A 20,510-nucleotide genomic window follows, 5' to 3' on the forward strand; every position below is an offset into this window, starting at 1 on the left:
AGCTCAGGTGTATACTTAATAACCGTCTGGAAGCTTGTAGATAATGGAAGCTTGTAGATAAGTAAAGGCACTATTGTGACTGGCAATATTATACTATGTGTGTGCTGTGATTAGTATTAGTAACTGTACTCCTATGTAATCCTAATTATTAGTTGTGAATGGACATATATAGTTTTGAACAAATGTATTATTTTGACTGGTATTAATTACACGAGATAACACACAAAGTATAATTGCTTAATTCTTGCTGTGATCGGGAAGCTTGCAAACCATCTAGTGACAGCTTAGCTGCCCTGCTATAGCTTGCAAACTCAACTCTTAAGTGTCGTCTAGTCTGTTGGCGAGTGAAGTAGGTTATAGTTGAATAACTACTGTCGAGGGCTTTCTCCTGTAGTGCATGGAAAGTGTGAATGAGGTGGAACCTAATATTCGCTGTGGCAAAAAGATTGTTTCAGAAATAGTTTTTAATCCAAATAAATATATTTTGTACTTTTATATAATACATATATACACAAGAGATTGCAGCATATTGTTTTATCCATTTCTGAAACAGAAAAGGCATTGAATCAAAACACAAGACATTTTTATGGTAGCCACGCAGTGCAAAGGATTTTTAAAAGGTAAATAAAAAGATTCAGACTTTAGATTGAAAGGCCTCTTAAGTCACATACAACACATTTTAATGAGAAATGCCGGACACAGATCTTTGAAGGAAAACACATTAGTCAGCTTGCAGTTCAAGTTCAATGTTGGAGCATACCATGTGCAAATATAATCTGAATGTAAACTGGTCTGGGGCTTGCATAATATATTTTAGTTGCTAAAATACAGAATGCCAGATTCCTTTTGACCACTGCAACATGGAATCCAAAAGAATTTACAGTGTGCAAAACCATGAATGAAAATTTTGCATATATTATTGCCTTAAAAACAAAATGTGCCCTGTTGGCAGCAATTGTATGATAAGAGAGTCAGGGCTGAAAATTCATCAAGTGTTTAACAACAGTGCAAACCAAATTCTGCATCTGTATATACTCCACTTAATTCACAACATATAACAAAACCAATACCAAAGATGAAAATAAACTAAATCAAAGCTGACATTATTTGGACAATGGTTTTTGCGAGCCATGTTCTTGTAACAAATATATATCTTTGCTCATTTTGGTTTCCAAATTCAGGAACAAATACAAAGCTTGCTGCTTCAAAGCAACACAATATTGTGAGAATGCCTATGAAACTGTACAAATTCAGCAATCATACTACAAATAAGTGAAGCATCTTCATGTGAAATAAAACAATAAGACAACAAAATTTAGCATTGCAAACCTTGATAATAATTCACAGTAACACTGGATTTTTCAGTCACAATCATTATTTTACAAGCCAATGTTCAGCATCCATAAGACAGGATTTTGTAAAGAAAATGGTGGAAATTAGAATAAAACTTCTCTAAACTGACAACTGCCAGTGTTTTAGAGCATATAAAAACAGTACTAATTAAAACATTTCCAGAATATAAAACAGGGAATGAACAAGAGAAACAAACATTAAAAATCAGCGGGAGGTGCCAGTGAAAATACAACTCAAGAGGGTTGGGAATGGGAGAGAGAGAAAAAATGTGCACCTTCCTATACCAGTTATAGTCGTTTCTTTCTTGCTACAGTTGATTCTTAATAGAGTTTAATGTCAAGGGGTTGGAAAGATGGGCATGAGCTGAAAATGACCTTAAACAGAATGGTGACAGGGAGAATCGCTGGAGATTCACCACAAGTATCTGCATATTGATGGCAGAGCATGGTGATGGTAGAGCATATCGAAACTACATTTATTACAATTGAATAGCTTCTCGGGCATAATTAGTGACAGAAAATAGGTCCTTGCTTTTCTAAAATTTAATTTCAGGTGAGATGGTCATCCTATACCCAAGAAAGTTTGCATTTTTTATACAATGGGAATAAAATTCACATATGTGAAAACATAAATGTGAAGCCAGTGTTAAAAATTAAGGAATTTATTCAGAGATGTGGTTTACCAAAAAGCCTAACGACAATACAATGGTTGCAAGTGCAAAAAATATCTGAGGTGCAGTCTTGGAAGTCACGCAATAAGGTGGGAGGAGAGTATTTGACCAAAATTCCCCAAATGGTATCTTTCTGAATTTAACTAAGCAAAGGTGTACTTGGCAGTGTATTAACAATTAGGGATTTGTTGGAGGAAAGACGTTGAACAGAAAACAAAAACACGTGAAAGCCAATCTGCAATCATGCACCAACAATTTACACACAAATAATTGCAGGCCCAGCTGAAAATAAAACAAAACAAAAACTCAATTATGACTCTACAAAAAAAAAAAAAACAGATTGTTGTAAAAATCTAAGCCCTTCTGCTGGTCTGAGAGAAGGCAGCGCCAAGTTCAGTACCACAATTGTAGAGAAGACTTCAATCAATTCCTGACATTTGGAGGAACCCACCTGAAAAAAAGCTGATGGTTGACTTCAGTACCGTTCTCTCCTCCTGAATGCCCTCCCAAGAGTCAATCAGCAAAATCAATTGAGCTGATGACTTCATAAAAAAGTCACACCTTGTTGAGTAAGGTGTAACTTTTTTTTAAAATGGCAATCTGCTAAACTACCAAACTTCATAGTAACTACTGCTGAACAAAATGTGTGCAATGTGATGGTCACAATTAGGATTAAGTTTTAATTAAATGATTTAAAAGCTAATTGAAAAAAAAAAATTGTTCATGATATTTCAGCTTCTACGTTATCCCCATGACAATGTCCTCATCTTTATTTCACGGAGGAAGAGGTTTGATATTAGGACTTTAAATCTCCTACAAGAATTATTTAACGTGGCTGGCTGCTTGGATAGCCTGAAATCCCCATTAATAACACATCTTTTCCAAGCAATTAATTTGTAAACTTCTTGCCACAAAGATCGCTAGGTCTCTCAGCGAGGATTTTTTAGTGGTCAGTAGTGAGAGCCCTTGATTCGCAGTAGACTGCAAATTTAAGGCCAGTGTCAATAATAGTCTTAGCTTGTGACAATTAATATAAAACTTTCCCAAATCAGAGCCAGCACATTTTCATGCTGTGGCACTTTAACCCCAAACATTAATATCAGCAATTTTCTTGCAATTCCAAAAATGGCATTAGGAATGTCTGGAGGTGGTGGGCATGGCAACATTTGTGCAGTGTATGAACAGCATTAGATATGAAGAAAATGACAGAATTTCAATCCAGAGTGCATCATATTACATATTCTCATTAAGACATGTGAACTGGACTAAAATCATAGATCTTCAATGCTTCCTGCAAAACAGTGCAAATGAACAGTGTGCCATCCATTTAATTAACAACTATGCAAAGTATATCCCCATATACACAGCCCTCACTGCATTTCAGAAATTGCACTATGATTTTTTTTTTGTCCCAGGGCAGCCACACTTAGCTTCTTTCAATGGACTGTTCTGTTTTGTGAACTTACATTTACTAGGAGTACTTGACTTTGACGAAAGACATTTAAACAGGAATCAACAGCATTTAGCGAAACTATTTTCCAGTCAACATCATTTGTCTTCAACTATAACAAGAGGTGAAAAGGCAGTTCTAACCCATGCTACTCAGCCCCTTTGGAGTGCATTCTCTTGACTGCTGATTTCTTTCTCAATTGGAAGGAATGACTCTGCTCAGTTTAATTACATAATTCGAAACATCATATTACTTTGGTTCTGATTGAGCTTTAAGAAGTTTTCCATATATAGATTAGATCAAGATGATAATACTGATACCAAAATTGGCTTTTGAAAACACTTTTGGAATGCAGCTTTAGACCCCACCAAGTCAAAATCACAGTGAGCGAAGCGGTTGTCGGGTCACAAATACCAATACACGGCGAATGGCAATAAGGCGATCTTTGAGTGATATCATTGAGAGAACAGCCAGCTGAGCACGACTTTCTAAAGGTAAAACAGCTAACAGCCACCAGCACCAGGCAGGACCATTTTGACTTGACTGCAATAAAAAAGGACAACAGTTTAAAAAAGTGTTTTTGAACTAAATGCTATCAGCTTCAAACCCTCTGCCAAAAAGAATAAGAAAGATATTACACACTAATCACTTATTTACTGTTGATCTCTAAAGATGTCCTGCTATAGATATTTAAGAGGTAGAAATAGTTGAAATACAAAATTCACAAACTGGTTCGAAATTTGATATTCATATATCTTCCGGATCTACAAACGTTTCAGTGGGATGTGACAAAAACCTCTGCCCAGTTCAATTTTTTTAATTTTTTTTTTTTTAAAAAAACAGTGAGATCCTTCTCTCTCCAGTGAGTTCCACGGCTTCCAACCAAAATCTTGCTAGAGGGTGTTTTGACAGTTTCTTTGTTGTTTTCTTCCTCCTACCACATATTGGCCCAGATTTCATAAAGGGAAATGAAAAATGAAAAGAAAATCGCTTATTGTCACAAGTAGGCTTCAAATGAAGTTACTGTGAAAAGCCCCTAGTCGCCACATTCTGGCGCCTGTTCGGGGAGGCTGTTACGGGAATCGAAACGTGCTGCTGGCCTGCTGTGGTCTGCTTTCAAAGCCAGCGATTTAGCCCTGTGCTAAACAGCCCCTTAAGAGAGAGATTCTAAGAGTTTTCGTTATTATCAACATTTCTGGCATCTACACTTTGGGAAGCTGCCATGAAGAGACAGCCTGCTCCTTCCCAGAATGTGCTGTTAGTGTCTTGCTGATTGAAATTGGTGCATTGAAATCTGTGCAATGTGAAGTTACTGTAATTGTCACATTAGTTCACAAACGATATGGGGCAGTGCATTCAGGAGTAAGTGAATATTCAACAACTGACAAATAATAATTACTCACAAACAACCTCTCCGACCCTTTGAATTTAATCTTGGCAGCGTTAAGTCTCATTCCTTCAGAAATAGTGTCGGAGATTTAGAACAATTCTGTGCCACATTGCCATCTATCTTTCCCAATCTTTATTTTGATTTTTATACTCGCCTTTAGATTTCTTCAGGCTTCACACAGGTGATGTAAACCCTCAAGAAAAAAGAACACGGTGCTGGGTCAGAGAGTACGTGCGCGAGAGAGAAAACGAGAGAGGGAGAAAAAGAGAGAAAGAAAAAAGGAGAGGGAAAAAGGAGAGAGCACGCACAGAGAGCACGCAAAAGAGAAAGAGAGAAAAAAAGAGAGAGAGAAAGAGAAAGAGAAAACGAGAGAGGGAGAAAACGAGAGAAAGAAAAAAGGAGGGAAAAAGGAGAGAGCACGCACAGAGAGCACGCAAAAGAGAAAGAGAAAAAAAAGAGAGAGAGAAAGAGAAAGAGAGAGAGAGAGAAAAAAAACAAGAGAAAGTGCGAGAGAAAAAGAGAGAGAGAGAGAGAGCGAGAGCGAGAGCGAGAGCGAGCGCACAAGAGAGAGCCTGGAGGACATAGCTGCCTGGCTGAGTTTGCAGCAGGTGATGGGAGTACAATCACAAGCAAGAAACCTTCTTGGCCTCATCCTCACCAACCTGCCACAGAAGAAGTGTTGGAAGGTGTGACCACTGCACAGTCCTTGTGAAGATGAAGTTACATCTTAATGCAAAAGATAGTTTTCATTCTGCTGTGTGGCACATTCACTATGCTAAAAGGGTTAGACTCAGACAAATCTTGCAGCTCAAAACTGTGCATCTATTAGGCACCGTAGGCTACAAGCAGAATTGTATTCCAGCGCAATTTATAACATTATGGTCAAGCACATCCCTCACTCAACCATCGCCATCAAGCCAGGGAACCAACATGGTTTAATGAGCAGTGCAGAAGAGAATGCCAGGAGCAGCACGAGGTATACCTAAAATTGAAGTACTAACTTGGTGCAACACTGATCTATATTCAGTGGAATCAGCTACTACACGAGTTAATTGATCCCACAACCAGAGCTTTCAATTCCTACCATATCCAGTCATGAATGGTGATGAACAATTAAACTGAAGAAAGAAGGCAGCTCCATGAACATTTCTCAATGATGGTAGAGCCCAGCAGGTGTTTGCAACCATCTTTCACTAAAAGTTCTAAGTGGGTGGTCCATCTTGGCCTCCAGCTGAGGTCTCAGAAGCAGTGTTCAGCCAATTCCATTATTGCATGTCAAGAAAGTGCTGGGCACACTGGATACAATACACAGGCTTCAAAAACATCCCAGGTATAGTGAAGACTTGTGCCGAGAACTAGCCATGCCTCTAGTCAAACTTTTCCAGTTTAACTGCTCACTGCTATGTACCAAATTGGAAAACTGTCCTGCCCACAAAATACATGATAAATCAACCAATTATCATTCCATTTGTCTACTCTATCAGCAGCACGATGGAAGTTTTCATTGACAGTGCTATTACACAGCACTTGCTTCGCAATAACCTGGTCAGTTTCGTTTTGCTTGGCTCCAGGTCTTTTGTCCAAATACAGATAAAAGAACTGAATTTGAGCCAAGTGTGATTGCCCTTAGTCTCAAATGCAGCTCTTAACCAAGTGTGGCATCAAGAAACCCTTGTAAAATTAAATTAATAGGGAATCGGGTGAAAAATCTCCACTGGCTAGCATCACAGCTATCACGAAGGAAGATGGCTGTAGTTATTGATGACCATTAGCACAGCTGCAGGACATCACTGTCAGAGTTCCTTCTGGGTAATGTTCGGCTCAATCATCTTCAGCATTCCCAACAATGCCCTTCTCTCCATCATGAGGTCAGAAATGGTGACATTCACTGATGATTAGTGTTCAGTTCCATTTGCAACTTCTCAGATGATCCATGCCTACAAGCAGCAAGACCTTGACAAAATTCAGGTCTTGGCTGATAAGTGGCAAATATCAATGCCACCCGAATGCCCAGCAATGGTCAGGTCTAATAAAAGAATTTAACTGTCTTCTTCATGGCATTCAATTACTTCATTATTGCCAAATTACCACCATCAATATCTTGGGGTCAGCTTTGACTAGAAACTTAACTGGACCAGCCATAAATACTGTCACGATGAGAGCACATCGCAAGCTGGATATTCTGTGGCAAGTGGCTCACCTCCAAATAAGAATGTGATGGAATCCCCCCGCGGAGAGAACACCAGAGGTGATCGTCTCCCTGGATGCAGAAAAGGCCTTCGACAGAGTCGAATGAACTACCTCCTCGAGGTACTGGAGCGGTTTGGACTAGAAGCGGAATTCACCGCCTGGGTGAGGCTCCTGTACAACGCTCCCAAAACGAGTGTGTTCGAACTAACACCACCAGCTCTGAATACTTCCAGCTACAGAGAGGAACAAGATAGGGCCGCACCCTGTCCCCACTCTTGTTCGCGCTAGCGATCGAAACCCTGGCGATAGCCCTGCGGGACGTGAAAAGCTGGAAGGAAATCCGGAGAGCAGACAGAGAGCACAGAGTTTCACTCTATGCAGATGACCTGCTCCTCTATGTCTCAAAGCCATAGGAGGGACTGAAGGCAATACTGCAAATACGGAAAGAGTTTGGAACCTTCCTGGGCTACAAACGTAACCTGGGCAAAAGCGAGGCATTCCCAGGGAACCCAAACGGGGGTGGGACAGAGCTGGAGAGCTCCCGTTTAAAACGGCCCAGAACAAATTCTGTTACCTGGGGATCCAGATAGCCAGAGACTGGACACAGATCCACAAGTGGAACCTGACCAGCCTGGTGGAGGAAATAAGAAAAGACCTTCAAAAGGTGGGCTCAATCACACTCTCCCTGGCGGGGAGAGTGCAGACGATCAAGATGAACATACTACCAAGGTTCCTCTTCCTATTTAGATCCATCCCGATCTTCATCCCCAAGGCCTTTTTCCAAAATGTAGACAGTCTGATCATGGCGTTTGTGTGTGGGGTGGGGGGTGGAGTGGGGGGGAAGAACCCGGGAATTCCCAAACCGACACTGCAAAGAAGGAAAATCAAAGGGGACTTGGCCTTACCAAACCTACAATACTCCCACTAGGCAGCAACGGCAGAAAGAGGGAGGGGATGGGTACAAGAACCCGGCACAGATTGGGTACAAATGGAGTAGGCATCCTGTCAAGGAATGACCCTCCGGGCCCTGACCACAGCAGCACTCCCATCCTCCTCAACAAGATGCACAACGAACCCAGTGGTAGTGGCCATGCTGAGAACGTGGACCCAGCTGAGACAACACTTCGGGATAACTAAAATTTCCCCCATGGCCCACGTCTGCGTCAATCACAGATTCCCCCCCAGCTATGCTAGATACCACCTTCAAACGGTGGAGGTGGGACAGTCGGGGACTTCTACGTAGGGCACAGACTGGCGACACTGGGCAAACTGATGAGGAAGTGGAAACTAGCAAAAGGACAGGAAATCAGACATCTCCTCCTCAAAGAGACAGTAGGGTATCCCAGGGTCCCAGAAACCGGAAAGGCACAAGCAGCGAGAAGGGGGGGCGCTATGTGGGAAAATATACGGACAGCTACTGGATAGAGCTCGAACACCACTGGATGAGACCAGACAAAAATGGGAGGACGACCTGGTGACAGAGGTAGGGTGGGGACTCTGGAGCGAAGCACTGAACAGGGCGAACTTCACCTCCTCCTGCGCAAGGCTCAGCCTAGTGCAGCTCAAAGTGGTGCACAGAGCGCACCTGACCAGAACCCGAATGAATAGGTTCTTCCCGGAGGTGCAGGATAAATGTGAACGGTGCCAGAGGGGCCCGGCCAACTACACCCACATGTTTTGGGCTTGTCCCAAACTTGCTAGGTTCTGGACAGCCTTCTCCGAGGCAATGTCCAAGGTGGTGGGGTGAGGGTGGAGCCGTGCCCGATAGTGGCAATCTTCGGGGTTTTGGAACAGCCAGAGCTACACAAAGAAGGGGGCCAACGCCTTTGCTTTCGCTTCCCTAATCGCACGCCGGAGAATCCTGCTCGGCTGGCGATCAGCAGCACCACCCACGGCTGCAGATTGATTCGCTGGCCTTTCGGAATTTCTCCACCTGGCGAAGATTAAGTACGCCATCCAGGGTCGGAGGAAGGCTTCCTGGATACTTGGGGGAAGTTTGTCGGCCTGTTCGAGGCCAGACATGAGGAGTAAGCCAAGAATTTTAAAAAAAAAACAAGAAAGAGGAGGAACCATAGGATTACAGAACCCAGGGGGGGGGGGGGGGAGAAACTACAAGAGGGGGGGGGGGGGGCGGGGGGCAACAGGGCAGGGGAGAGGAACTATAGACAGGGTCTGTTGAACGAAGGACAAAATAAATCTCTCTGTATCATAAAATAAGTTAGTGCGGGCAAGAAAAATGTAATGTATATATACGGCGGTTTATAAATATGAGAAATGCCAATAAAATTTTTGAAAAAAAAAGAATGTGATTGAATACATTCAATCTTGCCTGGATGAACACGACTCCAATATCCAAGAAGCTCAACACCAGCCTGCTTAACAGGCAGAACATTATTTTTCTACCCCCGCCACTGTGGTATTGCGTGTACCATTTATAGGATGTATTGCAGCAACTTACTGCTCCTTCAATAGCATAAGTTGTAAGTACCTTCCAAACCCAGCACCTCTACCACCCAGAAGAACAAAGGCTGAAGGGACATGGGTAAAATACCACCTGCAAATGCTGCAGGTCACACACTATCCTGACTGGGAACTATATTGGTGTTCCTGGAACTCCCTATCCAATAGCACTTGGGAGTATCAAAAACATAGGGACTGCAGTGGTTCAAAGAGGTGACTCACCACCATCTTCTCAAAGGCAATAGAGATGGACAATAAGTGCTCGCCTGGACAGTGCTCAAGTCTGAGAAAATGTGGGAGCGGTCAGCAAAGAGAGCACGACAGCCTTGCCTCTACCCTGACCACAAAATCTGGGCCATTGTTTAGGGTTGGAAAAATATTTGTATCCCTCTTATTTTGTGGCTGCACCACCCATGTCCTATTTACTTCACAAGAAAGAAACTGCTATGGAACTCACTGACTGTCAGTTCAATATAGTTGTATTGCTAAATGATTGTGGGCCTCCACATAGGTATGTGTATTGTGCAATCACATTTACCTGAGGTATTGGCTCCTTTCCTGGCATTGGTCCAAAATGATTCAGAATTTGAGTTCTCATATTGTCCTTGAGGGAACTAAACCAAGTGAAAGCTTGGTCATACACAGAGTCAGACAAACAGACAAGTTCATGATACTCCTCTCCTTCTACCTGTTGGAATCAAGATAATGAGCTAATCTTAAAAAGGTAGAATAACATTTGGTAACATTGGACTTGAAACATTTTTTGCACGATTGGAATTAATAGTTACATCAGCTTCAAAACATTCAACCTGTATCTATATTGGAACTCATTAGCACACTGTACTCCAACTTCGTGAAACTATTCAAATATCATGTCATTTAATCTTACTCAGGACTGGAGGAAAGCAGTGAGCAACAGGGTTGGGTGGCAAGCCAATAAAATGCACTTCAAAACAAAAGAAAAATTGATATCTCCAGTCACATGTTGAATTGCTGCAGATTTTCTATATCTCAACTCAACTTTTTAGTGAATAAAGTGGAGCTGTGGGATACTTCATTCATTTATTGAAAGATCTGCAATCAGAATCATTACCCCCAAACAATACAGGTGGGATTTCACCAATTTTCTCGTTTAACGTTACACATATGAAGTTTGCACGATTGCTGTGCTTTGGGACTGCCTCTATAATTTAGGGTAAAATGGAGGAAATAAGGAAAGTCTCGTGATCCAAGTCCTCTTTAAACTGCACTCCTGCCTGGCCATGCACCAACCCATCAAGTGCTGCAGACTTGATTAACACTGTTCACATGGCATAAGAAAATTCTGCTGCGCCAACTATCAACACTTCCATGAAGCTATGATGGCACGTACATTTGCTGATCCCAGTCAGTGTGACCAGCCTGGCTATGTGGCATCAGATGATTGGTTGCCAGCTCAATCACAGTGCAGGAAGAGCGCGTGCTCTGGAAACGGCAGATGGTGAACTGGAGGTGCTATTCAAGGAGTTTTTCTGACTCGCTGCAAAACGGGGAGTGGTTTTTGAGAGACCACGAGAGACCACAAATATTTGATCCGGAGGCACAATTCTGGGTTTGACGTGTGAGGATTTACAGAATGGGAGAAAGTGAGCGGGGAAGGGGAGAGGGGTTCTGCTCACCATTTCCCTCCCAAATCCTCCCACTTTCCACCTCTCATGACTCGCCAACTCTCGAGTCCAGAGTCATCAACCCTTCTGCTCACTGCTTCCTTAAGTCCTGAATCACCAACCCGCTGTTTGGCATCTCTAGAGTCAGGAGATAGTTTAAAGACACCAACATACACAACACAGGTGTCCTCGAGTGAGGCACCATGGGACCAATTTTACCTCAATTGGGACATTCTGCACACTATGGTTCGATTGCAAGGTGGTGACTATCTTTCACCTTTGGGAATCGGATTGGACTCTAGCTCATCAGAATCTCCTTTTCTACATGTGATAAAGATTCAGCATAAGGATAGCCACAATTTAGCATCACATTAACTTTGGAGGAAGACTAATATGCAACAGAAATGACACAAGAACTCAGAATGCGAACACTAGGTACTGCTCTTTTAGTCCTTTTTGCTTAGTTTCAGGGGGGATTTTTGTTAAAAAATCCACATGTTTAATGGGATAAGGTTAGGGTTAGGTGAAATGCCTAGAGAACCCAGGCGGAAAAAGCTTGAAAGCAGAAGTTCGTCGACTGAGACTTCTCGGGGCTCGGTGGAGAAAATAGTGGAAGGCAGCCTCTGTGACTCTGGCCACTCCACTAACGGCCAAGATGCTTACCAGCCCTTGGCAGCACAATTTGACAAAAACTGGCGGGTTGTGTCAGGGGATCTCCGCAAATCAATGGAAGAGGCCTTGGCACCCATCTCATTTGGCATTGGAGAGGACCAACAAAATGGTGAAGGCACACAGCAACACGATAAGCGGAGATGTTGCTGTGACCGATGCGAATAAAGCACCAAAAGCGAAGTGAACGATTGAGAATTGCTCCAGGAGGCAGAATATCCAAATAGTGGGGTTTCCAGAGGGGATGGAAGGCCCAACTCTCAGTGCATTTTGCGAAGATGTTTGGGAAGATGGTGGGGGACGGTAGACCGACATCCCCTCCCAAACTGGACCGAACCCAACTGACACTTCAACAGAAGCCTCGTTCCGGCGAACCACCACGAGCAGTAATCGTGAAATTTCACAGCCTCCAAGCAGGTCCCGAGAAGGGCAAGGGAGCATTCGATTACGAATGGGAAGGCCATGCCATCAGGTTTTACCAGTATGTGGTAGCGGAGCTGGCAAAGCGGGTGGCGTTCCAAGGCCAAAGCTGCCCTGTATAAAAGCAGAGTCAGTTTGGGGTGGTGTACTCGGCACTGCTAGGAGTGACTTCTGCGGAAAAATACTTTTTAAAAATGTGTCGGTAGAGGCAGATTCCTTTGTAAAAGAAACATGGGCTGGAGTGATTGAGATGATTGAGTTTTTTGGATATTGGGGATGGACTTGTTAATATGTGGAATTGTTGGGGTTCCTTGTTCATGTTTGCATTTTTCTTGTTTTTCAAGTTAGGTTTGGGTAGGGGGTTTAGTTTTGTTCTATTTGTTCTAACTATTGAGAAAATATATAGCTCTCGGTTAGGGGCTGGTTTAGCACAGGGCTAAATAGCTGGCTTTTATAGCAGACCATGGCAGGTCAGCAGCGCGGGTTCCATTCCCGTACCAGCCTCCCCGAACATCGGAATGTAGCGTCTAGGGGCTTTTCACAGTAACTTCATTTGAAGCCTACTTATGACAATAAGCAATTTTCATTTCATTTATTAATTTAATTAAGGGGTCTTTTTCTGCAAGCAATTTTCTTCACTCTGGGCAGAGCCACCCAGTTAGCCGATGAGTTGGCTAACCGGAGCGGCGCTGAGGGGTTGACTACAGCTCATTATATTAGTTCGATTTTAGATAATGAGCTTAGTGTTTTTGTCCTGTTTGAGGCTCAAAGTTGGTTTCAGTGGTTTATATCCACCTTACTGTTTTTTGTAGGTGGATTTGAATGTAGTAGTCGCCGTGGGCAGGGATGGGAGGGGTATTTTGCTCATGGCGTGTACAGATTTCTTTGTTTACTCTGGTTAGTGGGATCGGCAGCCATCTTGGGTGGGCCTGGTTGCTGCTCTAAGTAACTATTGGATAATCCCTCTTGGTGGAAATCGCTGAATCCGGATTACGGGGAGGCAGGAGGCCTCTAATTAAATTGGTCATCTGGAATGTCAGGGGCGTTGAATGGCCCAGTGAAAAAGGGAGAGGGCATTTGATCACCTTAAAAAGTTTTTTTTTTTTTTTTTAATTTAGAGTACCCAATTCTTTTTTTCCAATTATGGGCAATTTAACGTGGCCAATTAACCTACCCTGCACATCTTTGGGTTGTGGAGGTAAAACCCATGCAAACACGGGGAGAATGTGCAAACTCCATACGGACAGTGACCCAGGGCCGGGATTGAACCTGGGACCTCGGCGCCATCAGGCAGCAATGCTAACTACTGCGCCACCGTGCTGCCCCACCTTAAAAGTTTTAAATCCCAGGGCATATGTGACGCAGTGGTTAGCACTGGGACTGCGGCTCTGAGGACCCGGGTTCGAACCCCGACCCTGGGTCACTGCCTGTATGGAGTTTGCACATTCTCCCCATGTCTGCGTGGGCTTCACCCCCACAAACCAAAGATGTGCAGGTTAGGTGGGTTGGCCACGCTAAATTGCCCCTTAATAGGGGAAAAAATAATTGGGTACTCTAAATTTATTTTTTTAAAGTTTTAAATCCAACGTGGTGTTTCTGCAAGAGATTCATTTGCGGGTCAGAGGCCAGAAAAGGTTGTGGAAGGGGTGGGTGGGACAGTTGTTCATTTGGGCTTTGATGGTAGGGCCCGGGGTGCAGCAATTTTAATCAATAAAAGGGTTCAGTTTTCTGCTGCTAAGATATTGGCTGACCCCAATGGCAGACATGTTACTGCCTGTGGATCTTTAGCAGGCACCTCAGTGGTCCTGGTTCATGGCTATGCTCCAAACTGGGACGATACTGATTTTATTAATAGGCTGCTGGTCTCCACCCCGGATTTGGATTTGCAGCAGCTGATGTTGTTTTGGGGGGGGGGGGAATGGTGTTCTGGACCCCAGAATGGATCAGTCCAGGCCCAAATTTCTGACTCCATCAGGGGTGGCCAGGGCGTTGCTGGTTTTCATGGAGCAGATGGTGGGGCACCCAGGTGACAATGGTTTTTTGCACCCGCGTGACATTTCTCCCATGTGCACCAGGTCTACTCGCATATCGACTTTTTTGTGGTGGATAAGTCTCTCCTCCCTCTGGTGGTTTGAGACCATGCCCCACATTTTGTTTATTTGGCACTAGAGTCAGGTCCCTCTCAGTGACCACCATGGAGATTGGATAGTGTTTAGCAAACAAGAGATTTTGTGAATGTATGCCCACTGCCATCGAGGAATATATTAAATTTTAATGAAAAAGGGAGTCTATCCCATCTTCTATGCTGTCGCCCTCAAGGTGGTTATCTGGGTTTTTTTGGGGGGCGGGGGGCGATAATTTCCTACAAACTTCACATGGAAAAGACAGCAGGGGTGGAGCAGCAGAGGACTCATCCTCGAGGTTGACCATCAGTACTCACTTGTCCCAATCCCAGGGTTGTTGGCAAGTACGGAAAAGCTGCGGACACAACGGAGGAGGCAGTGGACCAGCTGCAACCTTCGAGGGTTGTATTTGATGAACACAGGTAGAAGACCAGTCGCCTCTTAGCTCACCAGCTGAGACGGCAGGTGGTTTGCTGAAAGATTTTGCAGGTACGGACGAGAGTGGCAGCCTGGTTTCCGCCCTGCCTCAGGTCAATGCGGCTTTTGAAACCTTTTATCATGATCTCTGTACATCGGAGCCCCCGCAAAAGAGTTCGGCCATGTCTGATTTTCTGGATGGGTTATCCATCCCAGTGGTGGAGAAGGAGAGGCGTTAAGAGTTGGAATCCCTGTTGGACCCAGAGGAAATTAGGAAATGCATTGGGTTGATGCAGACGGGCAAAGCTCCTGGCCCTGATGGTTTCCCCATTGAGTTTTACAAATAGTTTGCGGAACAAGTGATCCCTCTAATTTTAGATGGGTTTAATGACTCATTGTTATGTGGTTCGTTGCCCATTAACTTGTATGGATCTCCATTTCCTTGATTCTTCAGAAAGACAGAGTGTGGGTCATACTGACCCATCTACTTTTAAATGCGGACACTAAGTTACTTGCAAAAGTGCTGGTACTGCAGTTGGAGCCCTGACTCCCAGACGTGATCTCGGAAGATCAGACAGGCAGGGTTAGCAATTGTCAGCCAATATACATTGTCTATTAAATATTGTTCTCTCCTACATGCCCGATCCGGAGGTGATCATTTCCCCAGACGCTGAAAAGCATTTGATAGGGTGGAGTCACTTTGGAGTTTACATCCTGGGCTTATTTATTGTATAGGGCTCCCACTGCTAGTGTTCGCACTAAAGTTTTGAATTCTGGCTTCTTTCTTTCCACTGAATAGGGGCACAATGCAGGGATGTCCATTGTCTCCACTCTGTTTAGGCTGATTAGCACAGGGGCTGTTTAGCACAGGGCTAAATCGCGGGCTTTGAAAGCAGACCAAGGCAGGCCAGCAGCACGGTTCAATTCCCGTAACAGCCTCCCCGAACAGGCGCCGAAATGTGGCGACTAGGGGCTTTTCACAGTAACTTCATTTGAAGCCTACTTGTGACAATAAGCGATTTTTATTTCATTCATTTTCATGTTTTTGCTCTGGCAATAGAGCCGCTTGGCATAGAACGAAAATCTTCCAGTAAGTGGAGACGATAAATCAGGAAGGGGTGGAGCAAAGGATGATCTGCTTTATATTTATGGACCCAGTATTCATTATGGAGGAGATATTGAAGCTGCTTGGGAGCTTTGGCTCCTTCTCGGAGTACAAGTTGAATTTGGACAAGAGCAAATACTTCCTGGTAAACCTCCCGGGAGGAGTCTACCTGGCATTACTATCTTTTCACCTTGCCAGATCTAGTTATCTAGGAATGAGTGTGGTCCACGATGGGCCTCGCTTCATAAATTAAATTATACTAGTTAATGGGGTCAAATATGCAGAAGTGGGATGATCTTCCCTGTCCTTGGCAGGCAAAGTTCAGACTATAAGAGAAATGTGTTCCTGAGATTTTTATTTATTTTTTAATGTCTCCCCACTTTTCTCCCCAAGTCCTTCTTTGTCAAAATTAATAAATTAGTGTCCTCATTTATTTGGGCAGGTAAGACCCCAAGGATCCGTGGAGGATCCCGAGAGATAGGTAATCAGAAGGCTTAACTTTTCCAATTTATTATTTTACTAGTGGGCAGCCAATATTAAGAAGGTACTGGGGTGGTTCAGTGATCTGGTTTCCATTCAGGGCAAATAGAGGAGAACTCCTGTAAGAGTTCCAGCCTTGGTGCATTAGTAACCGCATCGTTGCCATTCTCTCTGGTGACATTTTCCTCTAATCCGGTAGTGGTGTCCACCTCAAGATTCTGGAAGCAGTTCAGACAGCATTTTGAACTCAGTTCCAAGTCTTTGTTGGCCCCTATCTACAATAATCACTTTTTTTGCCAGCGGGTTTCGATTAGGTCATGGAAGGGAAAGGGTTTGGAGACCTGTTCGTGAAGGGAAGATCTGCCAGCTTTAAAGGAGCTGTCGGAGAAATGTCAACTTCCTGGTTCCAATCTGTTCAAATACTTTTTATGATTTTTCACACAAGGTTTTCCCTCTTTCCCTTGACACCACCCTCCTCCCTGCTGAAGAGGATTTTGTCTTTGGCTTGGTCTGTTAGGAGGGGATTATTTAGTGCATAGATGGCCAGATCCCACCAGCGTAGTCGGCTCCGTTAAATGAGATAAAACTGAAATGGGGAGGGTGAATTGAGTCTCATTCTGGATGATGAGGTATGGAGTGAGGCCCTCGACAGGGTCAACACCACATCATGTGCTCGGCTTAATCTGATCCAATTCAAGGTGGTTCGCAAGACTCATCTGACCAAGGCGAGGATGAGTGGATTCTTCTCTGGGGTGGAGGACAGGTGTGAGCATCGTTTTCAGGGGCTGGCTAACCACATTCCTTGGTCTTGTCCCAAGTTAGTAAGCTTTTGGGTCTCTTTCTTCAACACTGTTAAGAGATACTTAATATTGTTCTGAAGCAATGTCCACTGGTGGCCATTTTCAGGGCATCAGACTCGTCGGTGCTGCAGATGGTGTTGAAGGCAGATATCCTCGCCCTTGCCTCGTTAATAGCCTGGAGACAAGTTCTGCTTGGGTGGAGGTCTCTTACTCCGCCTAGTCCCTCAGCTTGGTTTGGTTACCTCATGTCGTTCTTACATTTGGAGACGGTCAAGTAAACGATTAGGGTGTCTGTAGAAGTGTTCTACCCAAGATGGCGGCCAATTATTTCCTTTTTTAAAGAGTTAGTTACCATCAGTTAAGGGGTTTGGTTTAGTTTTGCAGGGTTACGTTAATTAGTGCTTTTGATTGGTTGGGTTCTTTGTCATTGTAACTTGAATTAATTGTTTTACACTATTTTGTTTATAATTAAACATTTTCAATAAACACATGTTTTTAAAAAATAACAAAATTCATTCTGCACATGTATGGGGGAGGGGGGTGAAAGAGAATAAGATGCAGCTAGTTCTACATCTTAAGCAGAAAAGAATGTTGGCCCTGTTGATCATTCCACCTAACTTTATTTTATCAACAAACTTTTCGAATGGCGTGAAGTAAGCTGCGAGGACATAAAAGAGGCTACAAAAAGATATAGACAGGTTAAGTGAGTGGCAACAAGGTGGTAGATGGAGTATAATGTGGGGAAGTCAGAGGTTACTCACTTCAGTAGTAAAGAATAGAAAAGCAGATTTTTTTTAAAGCTGTGAAACTTGTAAATGTTGGATGTTCAAAGAGACTTGGGTGCACTTCTGCAAAGAACACGAAGAGTTAACACACAGGGTTGGTACAGAAATTTAACATACCATTGATCCTGCTTGCTGCACCTGCAAATTAACTTTTGTGTCCTCCATCGTTTGAAGACAGTGATAACTTATTGGCTCATGCTCTACTCAGCTGTATTAATTAAAACTGCACCAGATTACACTCAACTACATTAAGGAATACTTTTTACACTACCCAACAGCACTAGTTCCTGGAAAATGTTATGCTGGTATTATGCAAATTAATTTTAGTGGAAACTGGAACCTAACCAGCACAATTACTATTTCTACCCCATCTCATTCATTGAAAAAAAATAATGCAGTGTTTTCCATGACTGGTTTCAAGGAGTTTGGATTATTAGAGACCCAGTATCATTGGACTAGTTTCTGAACTGGGACATTAAGTCGTTAGGGTCAAGAAGGAAGAAATTATACATAAATCTCAAAACATTTACCTTTGTGTCTTCAAGATATTCAATGTTGGCAGTATTATAACCATCTCTTTGGCCATGGCGTAAAACTTTAAATCGACACTTGCCAATTGTATCAACTACAGAACGACCATCAGGAAAAAACTTGACATCCCTGATTTCAAGCATGCAGCCATAATCAGCAAACCTGAACAAAAAGAAAAGGATTATACATAAACTTAAGATTCAAAAAATAAAAAATAAAAGCGTTGCAGACAATAAAATTAACATCTGCATTCCAACAACATGGAGATAAATAATTCTACTCCTGCAGCCACAAAGCCCTTTGCAAAAGGTTAATTAATCAGACCAGTAAAAGATGAGGCTGTCACTACAAACAAGGATACAATGAATGCTGCAGCACACACCTGTGCTACCAACAGATAACCTCTTTAGGTCCATTTTTAGTCTGCTCATTAGTGAAGTTTCATTCAGGGCTTAGTTAGATGCACACTAGACTAGTATTTTGCCACATAGTACTCTTTAGGTGTCCAAAATCTATTCCTAGGTTCTCTGCCCAGGCGTCCAACATACTTCATTTCATGTACATCTCTCCCATATTTTGAATAGGCTTGCAGCAGGTCAAGGATAGAGAGGCACAATCACTAAGAGCTGTGTGTGTGCACATGTGTAAACAGCTAAAAGGATCAGAAAGTTGAAGATACGGTTAGAGCAGGGATTATGAATTGGACAATTTTACTGCTGCTGGTTAGCACTGCTGCCTTACAGCACCAGGGACCGGTGTTCAATTCCAACCTTGGTTGACGGTAGAGACTGCGTAGTTTGGGTGAAGATCATCTCTAGCAATCTCTGATCTAATACAGCTACTGAAGGATGTGACCCAAGGGCCAAATCAATTCAGTGGAAAAGTGAGAGATCTTACATATCAGAGGCCAAGTTAAGAGAACTTTGAACTGTATGTAGTGCCACATAGCTGCAGGAGTGATGTGGGTGCTTGTGAATTTGCAAGACCCATCTTTGGTGTACTGACAGTAAAATATACCTTTCCACTTGGAAGTATCAATTTTCCATATTAATGTTCATTTTGCATTGCTTGTAATTTGTGTAAAATAAAAGTTACAAAAAAAGTGAAACCTGCTTGGTAATTTCTTCATTTAGGGATAGTTTGGTATATTTGGTTACAGGGATAACACATCGTAGAAAAATCTTGGTTGGCAATATCATAATCCACTTATGCATTAGGCATAATCACTGGCATAATGTGCCCTGATCTCAAAACAGATTAGAAACAGGAAGAATCTAACATACGTGGAGCTTTTCGCATTTCCAAACTAATATTTCTGAAGGGTTGCCACTGTCATAACATCAGCAAATGTTACCACCATTTTGCACACAGAATGGTCCCACAACAGCAAGAGATATAACCAGATAAGCTGCATTGGTCTCATGTTAAAATGGTTAGGATACTTGGAGAACCAAACACACCCCGCGACACACACCCGCTCACAGCATCTCTTACCCTTTAAGCTCATTTCCAATGCACATTCCAAATTGCTTGGTTCCTGTTTCCATACACCTGCGAATCATTAGCCGATAACGTGGTTCAAAAACATGAAGAGGGCATGGAATAGTTGGGAAGCTCATTGTGCAGACAAAAATTGGAACATCTTCAGTTAGGCTGCAATAGTAAATAAAAACATTTTACTCATTGTTCACTTGCTGGGTAACTGGTTGTAGACATAATAATTGGAAAGACCAAGTTAATAGAAGCTACAATGTAAAACATTAAACCTTTTCATAGGGGAGTGAGTAGTTGACACTAAATTAGAGAACTGACTGGCACATTTCTTTTTAAATCAAAGCATCAACTGAAGCTAAGTATCAGTGGTGTGGAATACCTTGAAAATTATAGATGCAGGGTAGAAAGCAGTCTACATAATGACCACCAGATGGTGTCCAACTTTAAAAAAAAAAAAATTCATGAATTTATACACAGAAATACAGAAAGTCAGATTATTGAATCAGATCCAACCAGTTTTGGAGTTA

The 20,510-nt window shown here is 42.9% G+C and overlaps 1 protein-coding gene across 3 annotated transcripts in view; it reads right to left on the reverse strand.

Moving 5' to 3' along the window:
- Nucleotides 1–640: 640 nt before the first annotated feature.
- LOC140391757 (LON peptidase N-terminal domain and RING finger protein 2-like) overlaps nt 641–20,510 on the reverse strand; it is a 54,321-nt gene continuing 34,451 nt past the window's right edge. For 2 of the 3 annotated variants that reach the window (XM_072476597.1, XM_072476595.1), the window contains exons 9-12: nt 19,984–20,142; nt 18,489–18,651; nt 10,052–10,201; nt 641–4,016 (exon numbers count right to left, since the gene is read on the reverse strand). In XM_072476597.1, the coding sequence (XP_072332698.1) occupies nt 3,852–4,016; nt 10,052–10,201; nt 18,489–18,651; nt 19,984–20,142 (637 nt within the window). In that variant the 3' untranslated portion in view covers nt 641–3,851. Of the gene's footprint in view, nt 4,017–10,051; nt 10,202–17,934; nt 18,022–18,488; nt 18,652–19,983; nt 20,143–20,510 lie in introns of those variants that run through there. The other variant, XM_072476596.1, reaches the window with a different exon arrangement.

Source organism: Scyliorhinus torazame, chromosome 15, assembly GCF_047496885.1.
Source record: "Scyliorhinus torazame isolate Kashiwa2021f chromosome 15, sScyTor2.1, whole genome shotgun sequence".
NCBI lineage: Eukaryota > Metazoa > Chordata > Chondrichthyes > Carcharhiniformes > Scyliorhinidae > Scyliorhinus > Scyliorhinus torazame.